Source organism: Puccinia triticina, chromosome 16A (genome assembly GCF_026914185.1).
Source record: "Puccinia triticina chromosome 16A, complete sequence".
NCBI lineage: Eukaryota > Fungi > Basidiomycota > Pucciniomycetes > Pucciniales > Pucciniaceae > Puccinia > Puccinia triticina.
In genome coordinates, this window is record NC_070573.1 from 70521 (window position 1) to 86587 (window position 16067).

The 16067-nt window shown below is 47.2% G+C and overlaps 3 protein-coding genes across 3 annotated transcripts; all 3 read right to left on the bottom strand.

Moving 5' to 3' along the window:
- Positions 1-1639: 1639 nt before the first annotated feature.
- Positions 1640-3598, bottom strand: PtA15_16A14 (uncharacterized protein; the record flags this gene model as incomplete). The annotated part of the gene is made up of 2 exons (XM_053163811.1): positions 1640-2899; positions 2987-3598. 2 exons carry the CDS (start codon positions 3596-3598, stop codon positions 1640-1642), a joined length of 1872 nt encoding a protein of 623 aa, XP_053027664.1.
- Positions 3599-4675: 1077 nt separating this feature from the next.
- Positions 4676-6492, bottom strand: PtA15_16A15 (uncharacterized protein; the record flags this gene model as incomplete). The annotated part of the gene is made up of 5 exons (XM_053163822.1): positions 4676-5339; positions 5423-5536; positions 5626-5696; positions 5803-5943; positions 6379-6492. The coding sequence occupies 5 exons, from the start codon at positions 6490-6492 to the stop codon at positions 4676-4678; spliced, it is 1104 nt and encodes a 367-aa protein (XP_053027665.1).
- Positions 6493-9458: 2966 nt separating this feature from the next.
- PtA15_16A16 (uncharacterized protein) lies at positions 9459-9942 on the bottom strand (the record flags this gene model as incomplete). Its single annotated transcript, XM_053163833.1, has 3 exons — positions 9459-9548; positions 9649-9735; positions 9814-9942. The coding sequence occupies 3 exons, from the start codon at positions 9940-9942 to the stop codon at positions 9459-9461; spliced, it is 306 nt and encodes a 101-aa protein (XP_053027666.1).
- Positions 9943-16067: the final 6125 nt, after the last annotated feature.

Genomic DNA, 16067 nt, shown 5'->3' on the forward strand with positions numbered 1-16067 from the left:
GGACATCTGATTAAAAGCAAAAACTCAACAGAAGGATTGGAGTAATAAGCATCGTTTCTTCTCCAATATTGAGCCCATCCCCAGTTGCGAGCTTCATGACTGAATGCATGGTCATTGGCCTCCATGGTTTTGTAGGTCGTTCGACGATCCAAACTTTTGATCTTTATTTTGTCGTGTCCAAACATGCTGATTTTTGTTAGAGATGTAATGAAGTAATCGATGCTTTTAAGAATAAAATAAAGACATACCTCAAAGGTGAACTTGAAGAGTCCTTCTCTCTGCCATGGTACCTGATTGGGATCAAGTGGTTTGAGATGCGTAGAATTTGCTAGATGAGTGAAGGATGCGTAGTTGTAAAAGATGGTATATCAGAGAGTCGTTTCAGACATGGATGATCAAGGTGAGTAACTTACGGCTGAGGTTTGAGCTGGAAGCGGATGATGGTAAGAGCGAGTGTTTTGTCAACTGATATACAGCGGCTTTCTCGAATTCTTCGGGCGTTGGTTGGCAAGATAGGTAAAGGGAGCAATACTGGTCGTGGCCGGAATTTCTGGATAGAGCGATCAGATTATGTTATTATGCAGATCTTTTCGCTCTCGTTCGTTCCTTCGTTCGTTTTTTTTTTCTTGGCAAAAGAATCAAAAGTGAAACTTACGGGTAGAAAAACACCTGCCATTTCCCTTGACCGAAGAACGCAGATTTAACACACTTCGACTTCGTGTCACCTTTAGAAGAATCGAAGATGTGTTTCAAGTTCGAAAGTTTCCATTCAAGTGAAACCTATCGAAACAAGATAGGTAAGACAACGATGCGGGTTTGTGGTTGATGCATATGTAGAACCACAACAAAATAGAAACTCACGCTTTTGATTTCTAGGAACTCTTGTTTGTCGTTCATGTTGGGAGAACCGCTTGCTGGTTTGTTCATGACGACTGGTAAAATTTGTATTTATGAGGTTCGTGGTCGAAATGGTGGTTGTGGATAAGGGATGGGGCAGCAGATGACATGTACACATAAGGAACGGGCAATTGTGGTTCCTTCTGTCGCCACGGGCACGGGGGCTGGTACGGGGTCTACGTCCGGGAGCAGCAAGCTGTCCCCCGAAAGACCGTCAGGATTTCTTTCTTCGGGCGGTGTCTTTCGCCAGGGCGACTCGCATGCTTGCAACCGGTTACCGATATCAGTAATAATACCACATGCTGGTGGCTGACAACCGAGCCATCTCTTTCAGAGGTGGAATGCATATGGGTTCTGGCCTTCATGAAGGATCGCGGGGTAGGTTGCACAAAGAAAGAATTGCGAAAATAAACTAAAAGCACCCAATAACTTGAGAATAGGCAAAATATTGAGCTCCAAAAATTGACTTTGAAGAAACTTGTACAAGACGTGACGGCTTGTGGCATCAAAAAGCGCCGATAACTTACTCTTTAATTTACAGGTGAAGCAATCTTCATTGACCAATAATTCAACAACTGGATAAAGACCTCCGAAAAAATCGAATGGAACTTAGAAATATACAACGTAATACAAAAATTAGGGGTCGAAAGGGAAAAGAGGCATTTTTCAGCCAAGTCAAGACATACAGACCAATTGAGAATCGAAGAAACCCCCGGAGACCTTTTTGGAGGGGAGAGGTGAACTAGTTTAAAGATAGGGCAGCCCAATCAGGCAAGATAGCAGAAGCTATTTTGAGGCCGATCAGTTTTCGTTGGTATTCGATCTGTTCCTCGTTGTCCTCGTCCTCATCTAGTTCGTCCAAGTTGATGATTCCATGGACGGATGGGGAGAGATGGTGAAGGTCTAGCTCCTGAGTGACGAGGCTGGACTCGACGACCGAGTCCCAGCGTTCGCGGATGACCTCCTGACCACCGATCTTCATCGAGCCTGCCAGCGAACCTCCGATCCAGGCTAGTAGGTTCATCTGAAACTGGGGCGGTCGGCTCCGACGGATATTCGTTGTCGACGTCGCCGATGACCGGACTACTGGGGCTGATGATGATGATGATGCTTCAAAATGATTGAGAATCTCTAGATCGTGACTTAAAGAATGAAGCGGACTGAATTTCCGTCGACTCGCAAGCCATCTCCCCACTTCCTGTTGCTTCCTCGCCTTCTTAGGGAGCATCTGATCCGTTGACGGGGGCGGCACATGAAATTCCTCCAAGGTATGGATCAGCTCTGATTTTAATCGGCCTAGGAACCCAGGCAACATAGCCCCTCCTCCCGAAACGATGAGGTTCCTGACGATCGGCCGTCGCAGATCGATTGGGAGCTTCAATAAACATTCCAGGATGATTTCAGGTATGCTCAGACTTTCGTCCTCTTCTTCTTCTATCTGGCCAATACTACTGAGAGTCGGATTGAAGAGGATCTCACTGGCTCGTTCTCGCATCCAGCCTGGGACTCGAATCACGCCAATACAGGGCGGTCGCGGGTTGGATTGCGATGGTTGAGGGGCAGGTAGCTTGTATACAACATCTTGAGTGTCAGGAGAGGTTGATCGCCTATAAATCCTTTCGAGGGTATCTAGAAGTTGATGGTTGTTGGATTCAGAGTAATCTTCTTCTAAGCCTTGATTATCTTGTCCCTCCTCCTGCTCTGCTTGTTCGGTCAAAGGCTGGATCGGTTCTGATTGGTTATCAAGCTGAAGTTTATCTTGACTGACGAACAAAAGACGCGTCTTGATGTCTTCGACCACCGCAGGCGTCAGGAGTCCAGGCGGAATGTGAGTTGGTTTCGTAATTCGGGGGTTGCTTGTCGAGAGTGATGATTGACCGAACTTGGGAATGATGAGATACTGAGCAAACCGGGACAGGAGTACGCTCAGACGTGCACTTAATCTTGATCCAGCACGCGTGGTAGATTTGATCATAGGAAATAAAGGCCTAGACATATATACCTGAGGGTTTTAGTTTTAGTTCAGCTTCGAGTTGGCAGTTTTTTTTTTTTCGAAAGAGGAGAGTAGAAGGACAGAGACACGACGTACGGGAATGACCGAAGTTTCTAGGTTTCCTACATCGACGACCAGCCCGGTTAAGATCCCGCAAGCCATGAGGGTCAAGACAGGAGAAGGCGTGAAAGCGATGCTCGGGACGTGAAGTTGATCGAATAGGGCGATAGCGATTTCGGAGCGCAGGCTGGTTGGGATCAGAGGGTTTTCGATCAGGATCACCTTCCTCTGTTTTGGATCGATCATCAGATGGTTAAAGAAGATCCTGGTCAGGCCAATCGAGATTGCGTCGGAGACCAAGGAAATAGTCGAGTTGGAGGAGATGTTCCAGATCGAATCGATGTTCCCGAGGATCGGTTTACAGAGCTCGTGGACGGATATGACGACTCTCGGATTAGTTTCGGACGAGAAGCCAGCCTTCCAAACCTTGGATCCGAGGTCAAGGATGACCCTATCGTCGGTCCCATAGAGTGAATGTCTCGAGCGAAGATTGGTCGTATACGCTGGGGATGGACCGGTGCGCAGGTTGGAGGGATGGTTGATGGTCCGGCTGAGGTTTGAGGCGGTCGTTGGGGGGTTGGTGAGCTGGTTGAGCCGAGGTGTTCGAGGGGAACGCTGGAAGGCTCTCGAGGGAGAATCGGAAGCCATCTTAACAATCTGAATCTTTCCAAGTGGCCCTGGCCTCGGCGACTCTCCTCCTTGGGCGGAAAAATATCTGCATCCATAGGCTATAGCTGGATGACATAAGCCAAGCGCAACACCATCCCATCCAAAAATGTGCCACGAGTGGTAGCCAAAAGTCTTGGAGTAGTTGAACAAGCACGATAGCCAAGTCACAAACACGATAGCCAAGCCAAAACATAGATATGCATCTTGCCGCCAATTTGCTGGGAAATGTATACATAGCTGACTTCCAGCTGCACTGTGACTGGCCACAAGCAAATTACGCACTCAGACGCTCCGCCTCAAGGGCAATCTGACAACTCAAGTCTCAGGTGGTTCAAGTGAAGCAAGGGGCTGGCTAGCCTCACACCGAGCAGGTTCAAGTTGACTAAAATTTGGAGACTAAACGTGTAGCTGGCTTGTAGCCGCAGGGCAAAAAGGAAGCAGAATCGTGCAGGAGGGCATATATGTAGAAGGAGGGTCGTAAGTTACAGGATCATGACACAGGGCTCACAACAACAGTCAACAAATTATCCCTCAAAACCGATGGCATGAATTGTCACTATTCTTCATCCTTTGCCTTGATCTGAAAGCTACCTCTGACTCTGAGAAGCCGCCCCATCAATGTTCTCTGAGTGATGCCAACCCCCTATACCCTACTGTGTACAGAGCAGTGGTTAAAAAAATATTTACTAAAAGCTTTTCCTTTCCAGCCAAGTTTCCCAAGCTTTCTTACATGCGTCTCAGACATACAAAGTACAATTTGCTATTTACATACCGATTCAGGTTGGATGTCGAGTTCGCGATCATGAAGCACATCAAATCCTTTTAAGAAAAGTCGAGTGGGAAAGATGGATAACAAGAGATAGGAAAGTGAACTGTTTTAATACACATAGATACAACTGTCCAAGTTAATCACACGTTGACGTCAAGATGCAAGAAGAACAAGAAGAAGAAAAAATCATCTCAACCCCACGTTTGTTTTTTGTCCTAATCGTCCGGATCAAGCAGTGCTTTTGCGTCAAATTCAAATACGAAAAAACCGTTCGCTTGACGATACTTTCATCCCGAACGTGGCATACTTTCTTCACTTGATATTGGCGAAGAGTTGCGTTGATGGCGTCGAGGAGAGATTACAGCCCCGCTGAGTAGATCAACCGCCGGACCACCAACAAAGCCGTAATCAAACTTGGATCCCGGCGAACCTGCACTGGGAAAATTCTCTGCTACCGATGGCGAATGAATATTCTGTTGAATAGGTGAATTGTGGAACCCATTTGAATAAGGGTAGCACCTCATCGGAGGGCATTGATCGAAGACCGTCGGCTTGATTGCAGTCTGGTTCGACTGCCACGACGCCCACTGACTCGCGTGAGCGTCGAGAACTCCTTTGGCGTCATAGGGTGTGCTCGGGCTCGAATGAACGGGGGAACGAAATGGATTGATTTCATTTGGGAGATGCGTTGGTTCAAACTTCGTATAGCGTGGCCAAGCGTTCGAGCGGTGCTTGTCCACGGGCTCCCACAAGTTGTAAAGGCCCCCGGGTACAGTTGGACTTTGGGTAAACGAAGGACTTGGTTGAATAGGCCGTTTTGCTAATGTCACGACAATCTCGAGTTCTTTGAGCAAGTTGACTTTAGGACCGGGACGTCGTCCGGGGCTAAGTTCGCCCTCCTTCGGCCTAGTGGCGGGATCCATCATGCCGTTGATGTCTATGTCAACCTTCCTAGAAGATAATAATTTCGACTATTTTTCAGCACAGCCCAAAAACTACCTCCGGGAAGGACCAAGCAGGCAAAATGAACGAACGGATTTGGTGCGGTTGCCTTGGCCAATCGGATTTTCAGTGGCGCTTCTACGTCAAGCCAAATTTTTCTGTCGAGGTGTTGGACCAACGCAACAGCCTCATGCTTATAAAGCACACTAGAAGCGAGACCAAGATGAAGATCAGATACCCTTCACCAGACCCCTATATGGAGCAACCACGAAGACGAAACTAGTATCGTACTCACTTTACGAAACCCACTCCCCGACTGAAACCGCCGCCGACATTCGATGTAATCTTGTCCCTTATCACGTGAACCTTTCATATGTTATATTTGGCGTTTTAAGACAGAGGGATATAATGAAGATTAAGAACGCTGGACTGGGAAATTCCATTGCGGCTAACAGGAAAATCTGAAACCTACCGTCAGAATAGGGATACCGTCAAATATCTGAGCCAAATCGTATTCGTTCCAGCTCTTTGGGAAGTTTGCCAGGAAAATGTTGGTCGGCGACGGTGGATGGACGGGTGGTAATCTCAAGTAGGCTATGGCAGAGGAAGAACTCTATATTTAATAACGTGGCGCAAGCAATCGTGGTTAGCTGAGCTGGGCGACCAAGTTTCCTCACAAGTTTTCCCTAGACAAAGACTCTTCTTGAGAAAACAAAAGAGGGTATGGCTGTATCGGGATAGAACTGATACATTTGGTGACGATATGGCAGTCACCACCGCAATAGCCAGGCATCTATGAATATGTTATAATTAGATGAACGGCGAAGACTTCGGCTCTACAACAACACGGCCGATCATGAAGACGGAAGTTAACCCGCGGGCAAGCAATCCACACTTGTACAGTACTTGTTCTGTTCAAGTTGGAATTCGTGCAAATCTTACATTTGAAAATCATGAGCTTTCACGCCCCATCTGCAGCCACGCTTCCGGAGTCATTCAAGCAAAATATAAATTGAATGGTTATTGTGAAGAGATCCTGAAGACTTACGTGTTCGTCAAAATCGGAAATCTCAGGGGAAGACTGGTCCCCTAAATGAAACTGAAAGCCATCCAATCGAGGCTGGTCGTTTGCCGAAGAGAGCCAAGGGTTTTGCTCCATCATAAGATCAACTCAAATAAGGGAATATGAACTAAGAGTGTGGGGTGTTTGCAGATTACAATGCGGAAAAAGGTTTAAATTCTTGGGATCAGAGTCGAATGACACATCCAGAGGTGTTCGGAAGCTGGCGTAACAGGGTTAAGTGAAGACTCGTCCGACTTTCTGGAAAGATACTGAGAAGAAATCGTGATCTAGGGAAACAGCACTGACAGGATGCAATGTATTGTACCTTCATCGAGTTCTCTTGCCCCACGATCCCGGAAGCTGGGGCTGACGCGCGAAGTGTACACCATACTCGCTCTGCGTGGTCAACTCTGGGAGGTCACCGTCTTGATGGGCGAAAAACTTGCCGCGGAAGGATGGGGAATCGGGTTTGGTGGAAAAAAAGGGACTTGGAAGACAGGCTTTCGAAAATGCCACAACGCAATGGATTTTCCACCAGTCACAGCTTCTTCTTTGTTGAGCTTAAAAAAAGGGGAATTTCCGCCTTCCTTCCACCGGGGTTTGTTCTGCTGCTTGGAAATGTGTCAAAAGGGTTGGCTGTAGAGACCTTATCACCTGCAACCACCACCTCGTTTCCGAGGCTGTTGTTTGGAACGGAAGCTTGAATGACCATCTCCGTTTGTATCTGATTGTGTACATAATAACGGTCAACCCACTCCAGACTGCGATTGTTTGTACAACAGGCACGGTCCGGTGGTGTCAACGTAGCGCTATCTAATGCCCTAGAGGTATTTCTCAAGAGAGATAAACCTAGATAAACTACAAAGAAACCGGTTGGTTCGTGAATGGGGAGGAGGCAAGAGGGTATACTAGCTCAGGAGTCCAACACACCCGATCATGACGGAATAAACCCGGTCTGGGTCCCTTGCACACTACGTACCGGTATACCCTTTTATGGCAACGGCAAGGAGCTTAGACAACTCTGCCCGGTGTGTACCGTCCCGGATGCCCCTCGACTCTACGCACCATCATCACTTCCGCCCCGGTGGTATTCTCAATCCAAGAACTAGGCGTTTGTTTTCCGAAGTTTTGGATCGGATGCCAATATGCTCTGTTTGGAAATGTCGTGCTCCATCTCGTGGTTATGTAACCCGAATTTTCTTTTTGGACTGACAGTAAAATTATCGTTACGCCTTCACCTGCTTGAGGTAGTTTTTGCAAAACTTTCCTTAGCCAACTGACGCCAGAGAAGGCGCTATAAATTTAAATATGTATTTCGCAATTCGACAGACAGAAGCATGACCAAACTCCCCTGATAACTAACCCAAACATGAATAGCCTATGAGTGCGATAGGCTCATAGCCTTCTTTTATCCTGGCGAAGAAGGCAGTAGATTCTTCGAGGGGTGACACTTGACCTAAGCCAAGCAGAGAGCAAAAAAATGCTACTTCCGCTTGATAGCTTGGCAAATTTTGGAATGCTGACTGACCACTTGCTGCTGAAGTTCATTGTAGGCTAGTCTGCTTGTCCAGATTCTTTTGCACATTGTGACTCAGAATGCCATCTTCAGTTTATCACCTACAAATACATTGAAATCTCCGATATCATTACGTTCGGATGAAAAATCGCAAACTGGCCGGTAGTTAGATGTACTCTAAGCTGAGCTTATCTTTTGCGGCATTTTCGGAGCTTTTGCAACAAATTTTTATTTCGTTCTTTGCCCGTGGGATCTAGATGCCTCTCCTAACGTGTATTCTTGACGCAGTAGGAGAAATCAGGAAAGCATTTCTCAACAAATACGTGTTGGACGCTCATAAGGACGCCGAGTCGGTAGATTACTCGTATTTTATAGTACGTAAAGACTTGCAAAAAAGACCTCTAGCTTGTAGGTTCCATCTCGTTGATCAACCTTCTCTTGAATTCGTGGTATGCAATCCCCAAATGAAATAGACCAAATGGTCTATTTATGCATGTATGAATCTTGTTGTAAAGGAATGCCAGTGAGTGTCAGTGTCACCACTCTTAAGCGTTAGCTCCACTGAGATTACTAGTACGTTACCTCCCCTTTCTTTCACCGCCCACTAAATCTGTGGATGCGACTTCGTTGACTGACCAATGCAGCCGAAGTTTCGAGTGACCTTGCTGGATCACGAGAAGGGTGCGATAATCGCAGGAAGCTTCCTGAACGATCACAACTGATGGGCACCTTTGCGGGGCTTCTGTTCTAGTCGAGTTGGAACAAGCAGATCCCTATCCTAGATTCTTGCATATACCTTTGCGTGTCTGCTATGTAACCAATGTCTACCAACATACGCCTCGTCAGGGTTGTTTTGTGGGAAACTATCGTTTCGATAGTACCAGCTGTCCTGGTGCTGGGGAAGTAAATTGTTTGAATAAGGCGCGGACTTGTTAGACGATAAACAACGCTCTTTACAATTCTGGCAATGAAAGCGAAGAACTCAAGGGGAAGGTATTTGTGTAGCTTCTTGGAAGCAAGAGAGGCAGTGCATGTCTACAATATTGAGGCAAGATCTCAATGAAGAGAGGAAAGGGAAATCCCACCTTCAGTCGACCGACTGGGGTCAAGGTTGCACACCCCCCTTGCGGCTGGTGGGCCTCCCTGACAGCCGAGGCCGATGTTCCATGAACTGCGCCCACTTCGCGCTTCCCTCCCGGAAATCAACAAACCATCACGCTAGCACTGGCAGTAAGTCACCCATTCGTGTAACTTGGCCTATGGTATTGCACACTATGAACATAAATCAAGCTGACCAGAGGACAAACTAAAAAACCAAACACTACTACGCTACCGCTGGTGATATGAGGAAAGAAAGAGAGAGAACCAAAGCAAAAAGAAAAAAGAGAAAAAGGGAAAACATTAGGGAAAGGTGGGGGTTCAGGCGGGTTCGGGAGTTGGGAAACGCCGGTTGTCGAGGAGAAATCTAGCCACAGGTTCTTCAGCCCTCCTGTGAAAGGGGCAACTTGGATCAAGAAAGCTGTAAGAGATCGCAGAAAGACGATCCAATCTACTTAGTTTTTACCTTGCCCTGCTTTTTCGACGAAGGAAGCCAGTTGACCGGGTTTTTGTTGTAGCATGGCCAAGGTGGGACAACCACCTGAGATAGAGAGCGAGGTGAGGTAAATCAGTTGAAGAATTAATGAAGGCTTTGGAGGCTTTCGTCGCACTTGCTAAGTCGGATGGGCGGAATAACTTACCATGAGAGCAGTTAAGAAGCCAGCTCCATAGATCCCGAAAGTCAAAAGCATGGATTGTAAGACATATCCTGCGACCAGTGCGACAACCTGCAAATCAAGGAGACAATAGTCAGAAAAAGTGGGATTGACATAGGTGAGTAAGAGCTGAAGTGGGCGATGCTCAACAGTTGTGAGTGAAAGGATCAAGTTGTTCAACTGATCAGCCTTCTTTTGGCCTTCAAAGTCGATCTTTCCTTCAAAGGTGGCTTTGAGTTGGTCGACGTAGCCATCGAGGACTTTTGAGAGAGCATCCATTTTTTGGGCCGAGTTGATAAAATCGAGTGGTATTATTTGCTGAACTTGAGATGGGATTTCGGTTGTTGTACTGGATGGAGTCCTGTAGCACCACGACTGGTAGACCAACCGTCACTCTTACTGATGGCCTGTTACTCGTTTCATGCGTGCTGACCACGTGTTTCAGACCGTGACATCTCATGTAAATACATACATACATATTTGCATATGAACCCCCCCCCCCCCCCCCCCTATAAGGAGCACAAGGTGGCTATGTGATAATAGTCCAGTGTGTAAGCTCTCCACACTCCCGGGTCCGGTCTCCAATCTCGATAATAATTGCAAGTATGTACTAACTAACCTATGTGATAATAGTCCAGTGTGTAAGCTCTCCACACTCCCGGGTCCGGTCTCCAATCTCGATGAGGAGAGAGAAGGGAGCCGGGCCGGGTGGATAGATATAGACTAGATACAAGGTTAGGTTTTGGTGTAAGCGGTATCACAAGGTTAGGTTTGATTGATGACTAAGTACATAGTATGGCTATGTAGTATGCAATCTTGCTCTGACATGTAACACCCTCTCCCACGATTGCATACTTCACCCGGTCATATTGAGTTTGCGAGTCGCGTCGATCATCTTCTTAGGTCCCATTGCTTTTGTAAATATGTCGGCCAATTGATCAACTGTACTCGTCCAGGATAGGTGAATCTGTTCTTCACGGATCAGGTCATTAACAAAGTAAAACGCCCTTTTCAAATACTTTGTCTTCTTCTTTGAGGCGTTGTCTGTCGCAATGAGGATTGCGGCCTGATTATCAACATGTATTGACTTTGGCGTGTCGTAATCAAGATCTTCAAAGATGTTGATGATGTGTGAAAGTATTTGGGAACCTTCAGACAATGCGACATATTCAGCCGCACAAGTAGACAGCGCAACAACCGTTTGTCGTTTGGATCCCCAAGCTACAGCATCACCGCAGTGAGTGATGACGTAGCCAGTCGTCGACCGCTCATGCTCCCCCCCCCAATTCGCATCAGTCCACAGCCGAGTTCCTTCACCATCCGCCTTGTACACTAGCTTCTGATCAACAGTCTTCTTCAAATATCCAATCACGCCGTCCAACGCCGACCAATGTTTATCCGAGGGATTCGAGCAAAAACGCGCCAACAAGTTTACCGGAAACGATAAATCGGGCCGCGTTCCACCCGACAGGTACATGAGTGATCCAATGATGGAGCGATATTCTGTCGAGTCGATTGGGTCCGCCGACGAGATTTCCAAGTCTGCATCAGTGAGTGGTGAGTCCTTCGTGAATGCCTGTCGTTTGTACTTGCTTATGATCTGGTTTGCCAACGTTTTCTGACTGAGTTCAAACGTCTTCCCATTCTTCTTGATATCAATACCAACCAATCTTTCCACGTTCGACGACCATTTAATCTCCAGATCTTTTGTCATTCCAACACGCAACTGTTCCAACAGCAATGGGTCGGATGCCAACGCGAAACCATCGTCAACGTGAAGCCAAATGACGACAAAACCACCATTTTTCTTGAAGAGGTAAAGTGATGGCTTGATCTTGCTCGCCAGAAAACCCAAGCTCTCAACAGTTTTCTTGAAAAACTTCCACCAACAACGCGCGGCCTGTTTCGTGCCGTACATTGCTTTCTTCAGAAGCATGACTTTTCCTTTCAATTCCGGGCAGATTTCGACAGGTGGTTGTACATACACCTCTTCTTCAATCGGACTATATAGGTAAGCAGAACTGACATCAAAGGTGGCAGTCGGGAAGTTGTGGCGCAGCGCGATTGAGATCAGGATCCGCAAAGTGTTAAGCGAAGCCGTAGGTGCGTATGTCTCATTACAGTCTTCTCCCATTCGCTGATTAAATCCTTTTGCAACATATCTCACCCAAAACTTATCAATAGACCCATCTGCCTTGCGTTTTATGGAGAATACCCACCGCGCTCCCAATACCTTGATGCCTTTGTGCGCGTCGACCGACTCCCAAACACCCAATTCACCAAACTTTCCCATTTCGTACTTTGCCGCCAACCGCCAGTCTTCAGCGTCCCTTCCTGACAAAGCCAATTTGATGGTTTTCGGCAGTTCATGCTCTGGGCTGACATGTAAGTGCAACAACTGATGTTGCTCTTCAGCAGCAAATTCCTCAGTTTTCTCCTCGCCAAGTTGGAGGATAATCTGATTTAAAATGAACTCGAGATCTGACTTTTTTGTCTCCTTCTTTATTGGTAAGGCCTGGAAATCGGGAAACTTCACAGAAGCCGAATGGACCATCCTCTTCTCACGCGGAAGCCAAAACAACCACCCAACACCAGCATCTGGATACCCAAGCAATAACCCTTCTTGAGCCCGTTCATCTAACTTCTTGCGACGCTCCTTCGGGATGTGGACTATCGCCTTTGCCCCAAACGGATAGATCGAATTCGGATCAGGATCCGTGCCGTAGAACAACTGGATAGGACACTTATCACCAGTTCTTGAATTAGGTATGCGATTGTGCATATATGCCGCCGTCGAGTAGGCATAGCTCCAAAATTTTCGAGGTAAGTCACTTTCATGTAACATAGTCCGGGCCATGTCGCCCAACGTTCTGTTAAGCCTTTCAGCTTCTCCATTCTGTTGTGGACTGTACGGCGTAACAGGTGCAAGTGTCACCCCCACTTCTTCAAGCATCGGTTTAAGGGATTCAACATACTCGGGAGCGTTATCGCATCGAAAGTAAGATGGGTAACGGCCGAACTTGTTCTTCAAATGATGCATCCAGCTCATTATCTTCGACGGCACATCTGACTTTGCAATCATCGACGTGCAGTACGTGTAGGTACTAGCGTGGTCATGAAGTGTAACAATGTAGCGTCGACCACTAATGTCATAGTCAAAAGGGCCAGCCACATCGGAAACCATAAAGTCTAGAGGCTTGTCTCGAGGGATCTGGGTGCCGAGAACCATAGCTTTCCTGTCAATACTCTTTGACTTTGCGCAACGATCACAAAAGAAAGACGACCACTTAAGTTTCAACTCTGGAAAATTGATCCTGAGATACGTTTTCACAATCTCTTCAGAGGCATGTCCTAGGCGCACGTGCCACACATACGGGTCAAAAGATGAAACTTGGCTGATTTTCTTGACTGTTTCATTGGTAGAAGTATTCAGGGTCCAACAATAATTATGAAACAACATTGAGTAACGATTTAAGCAAGGATCTATCAGAGTAGCTTCAGTCCCATCATAAACCAGCTTCCACCCATCTGAAAGCAAGCGTCCTGTTGACAAGATAACTCCATCAACCCCAGGAACATGATACACATTAGGAATCGTGATTGTCCCCGTGGGTGTCGGAATCCGAACCGTCCCGATCCTATCAACCGTCACATGACATTCAGAGACGGCCAGATAGAAGGTGTGAGGTTTTGTCAGTTTTGATCCGGGGACGAACAGCGTCGAGTCGCCACTCACATGGGCTGATGCGCCGGAATCAAGTAAGACACCTTCACTGACGTTCGGGAACTCGACTTTTCGCACATGATGTTCTGACTTGCGGGGCGGGACGTAGGTCGAAGACTTCGATCTGTAGTCTGCCAGAGGCTGCTCCTGTTGGCCTGTAGCAACCGCGCGCCAGTAGTCAAGGCAGTCGGCATACCAGTGGCCATTCTTCAAGCAATACGCACAAGTGGTCCCGTATTTAGAGGTGAGTTCTGGTGATTGTCCTTTTCCCCGGAAGTGGTTAGCACGATCAACCGAAAAACGCGGATGATTCGCTTTAGGGAGATCAGCTGCTTCTTGGCGTCGGTGCGGGTTCACATATTTACCCGAGCCTCTGTTGTTGAATGCTTGGATGCGGTCTAGGTCCATTGCATTCGCATCAACATTGGCGGCCTTAGGACGATGTTTGCTGGTGGCGTACTGGATAACGGTAACAACCTCCTTGAGTGATGGGCACTTCTTGGCGTCAAGAGTTTGGGTGAAGCTGAACTCGAAGGTGAGAGTGTTGGTGCCGGCTGGAGGCTTGAAAGTACTTTGGAGGAAAATACCAAGTAATTCATCCGCTGACATCTTCAATTGTTTGACGTCAGCACCAATTTGCGACCACTTTGACAAGGTCACATCACTCGATGGGTTCGGATCAGTCATCAGGTCGTAAACTTGATCCAGTAAGTTGATCTTGTGGCGTCGATCCGAATGTTGGCATTGAGCAACAATGAACTCGTACAAGGCCCAAGTTGTCTTGTGAGTCGTGGAACTGACAATAGAGAGTAGATCCGTCTCAAGAGTGTTCCTGATGAGACTGTCGACAGTGGTGGCTTCCTCAATTTCAAGGCTATCGAAAACGTTGAGGTCGTCAACAAAAGAAACTACCCGGCTGAAAGCGTGCATCAAGGTACGGTCCAGTGCCTTCTTCCAGGGTTGGAAGCGAACGCCGTCAGAGTCAAGGGTCGGATGCGACGGGTTGAGCTCTTTGTGCATGGCAACAGGGGTCTTCAAGAACTTCGAATAGATGATATCCTGTCTTGTTTGCGCATTAGGGCGGATGGTGCCACGAGCAGTCAGCATACCCGCAATTTGGGCGTTGAGGTTGTTGATTTGCTCTTGCAGGACAGCTAAAGCATTTTGATTACCAGCGTTGGGTTGTTGCTGGTTGGCAGCGGGGTTTGGTTGTGCCATCTCGAGAGGGTGTCGTCCGGACAGCAGTAAGATTTCTTCTCTTTATTTTTAAAATTCTCTTATATATATTTATCTTTTGAAGTAATTTTTCTCTTCTGCTGTCGCGGTATCGTCACCAGCGAACTTAGCGCTCACTCGGAGAATTCGGGATAACGGTCGTGTGAAGCGGACGAGCCGGCTTTTAACCTATAAGGAGCACAAGGTGGCTATGTGATAATAGTCCAGTGTGTAAGCTCTCCACACTCCCGGGTCCGGTCTCCAATCTCGATAATAATTGCAAGTATGTACTAACTAACCTATGTGATAATAGTCCAGTGTGTAAGCTCTCCACACTCCCGGGTCCGGTCTCCAATCTCGATGAGGAGAGAGAAGGGAGCCGGGCCGGGTGGATAGATATAGACTAGATACAAGGTTAGGTTTTGGTGTAAGCGGTATCACAAGGTTAGGTTTGATTGATGACTAAGTACATAGTATGGCTATGTAGTATGCAATCTTGCTCTGACATGTAACACCCCCCCCCCCCGCGGGCGCCATGGCTTTCACAAACCCTTTCACAAGAGTCAACACATAGCCCTGATTGCCGCCTTCCCTAGCTCAACAGATCAGAACCAACTGACTTATATTCTCTCCTGAGCCAGCTTTGCAATACAATCCCCGCATTATGGTATCAGAAATCTCTGAGACATTCAGTCTCTGTGTGCCAGCGCCTCTTGCCCAGTGATGAGCTTTGGCTCTTACAATGATGCTATACCTTAATCTGCTGCACACCATACTGAGCTCCTCCTGAGCATCTCCATACCAGCTGGAGGTGGTTCAACATATCCAAGGCAGCTTTGCACTGCAAGTTTTAGGACTGTAAAATGAAGATGTTTCTGGTGAGAGTTTACCTCACAACCTCAGCTATGTTGAGACACATACTAGAGTGCTGCCTTCACCAACTAGCACAGCCTGCAAACGGGTGACAAAATTTGAATTTTGTTGCACTGATGAAATACAAATGTTGCCCCAAGTTCCCATCCCCTCATAGTCATCAGCTGGCTGGCATTTTGTCACCTGCCATTGTACACTCAATGGCAGGTGCAAATGCAACTCTGGATGGCCGTTACTAACTGGCCAAACATAGCAAGGTATGTAGACACTCTCTATGGCTTGTAAGGGTACTGGCCATTGAGAGCAAAAAGGTGAACAATCATTGAGAGCAAAGCACATTACGGGTCATGGAGAGCAAAATACTACATTCTCAACGGCCAGTCAGTAATTGAGAGCAACATACTACACTCTCAATGGCTGCTACTGACTGGCCATCAAGAGGACATGCACACACTCTTGATGGCCAGTGCTGGTCATCAAGGGCAAAGCTTCCCTTTCAATGAAGGGTACTGAATGTTGGAATTACAGTGTTCCCGGTCTCTCTGTCCTCATCTTTCCCTTCCCTGTCACTCCCTCACTCCCTCCAGATGCA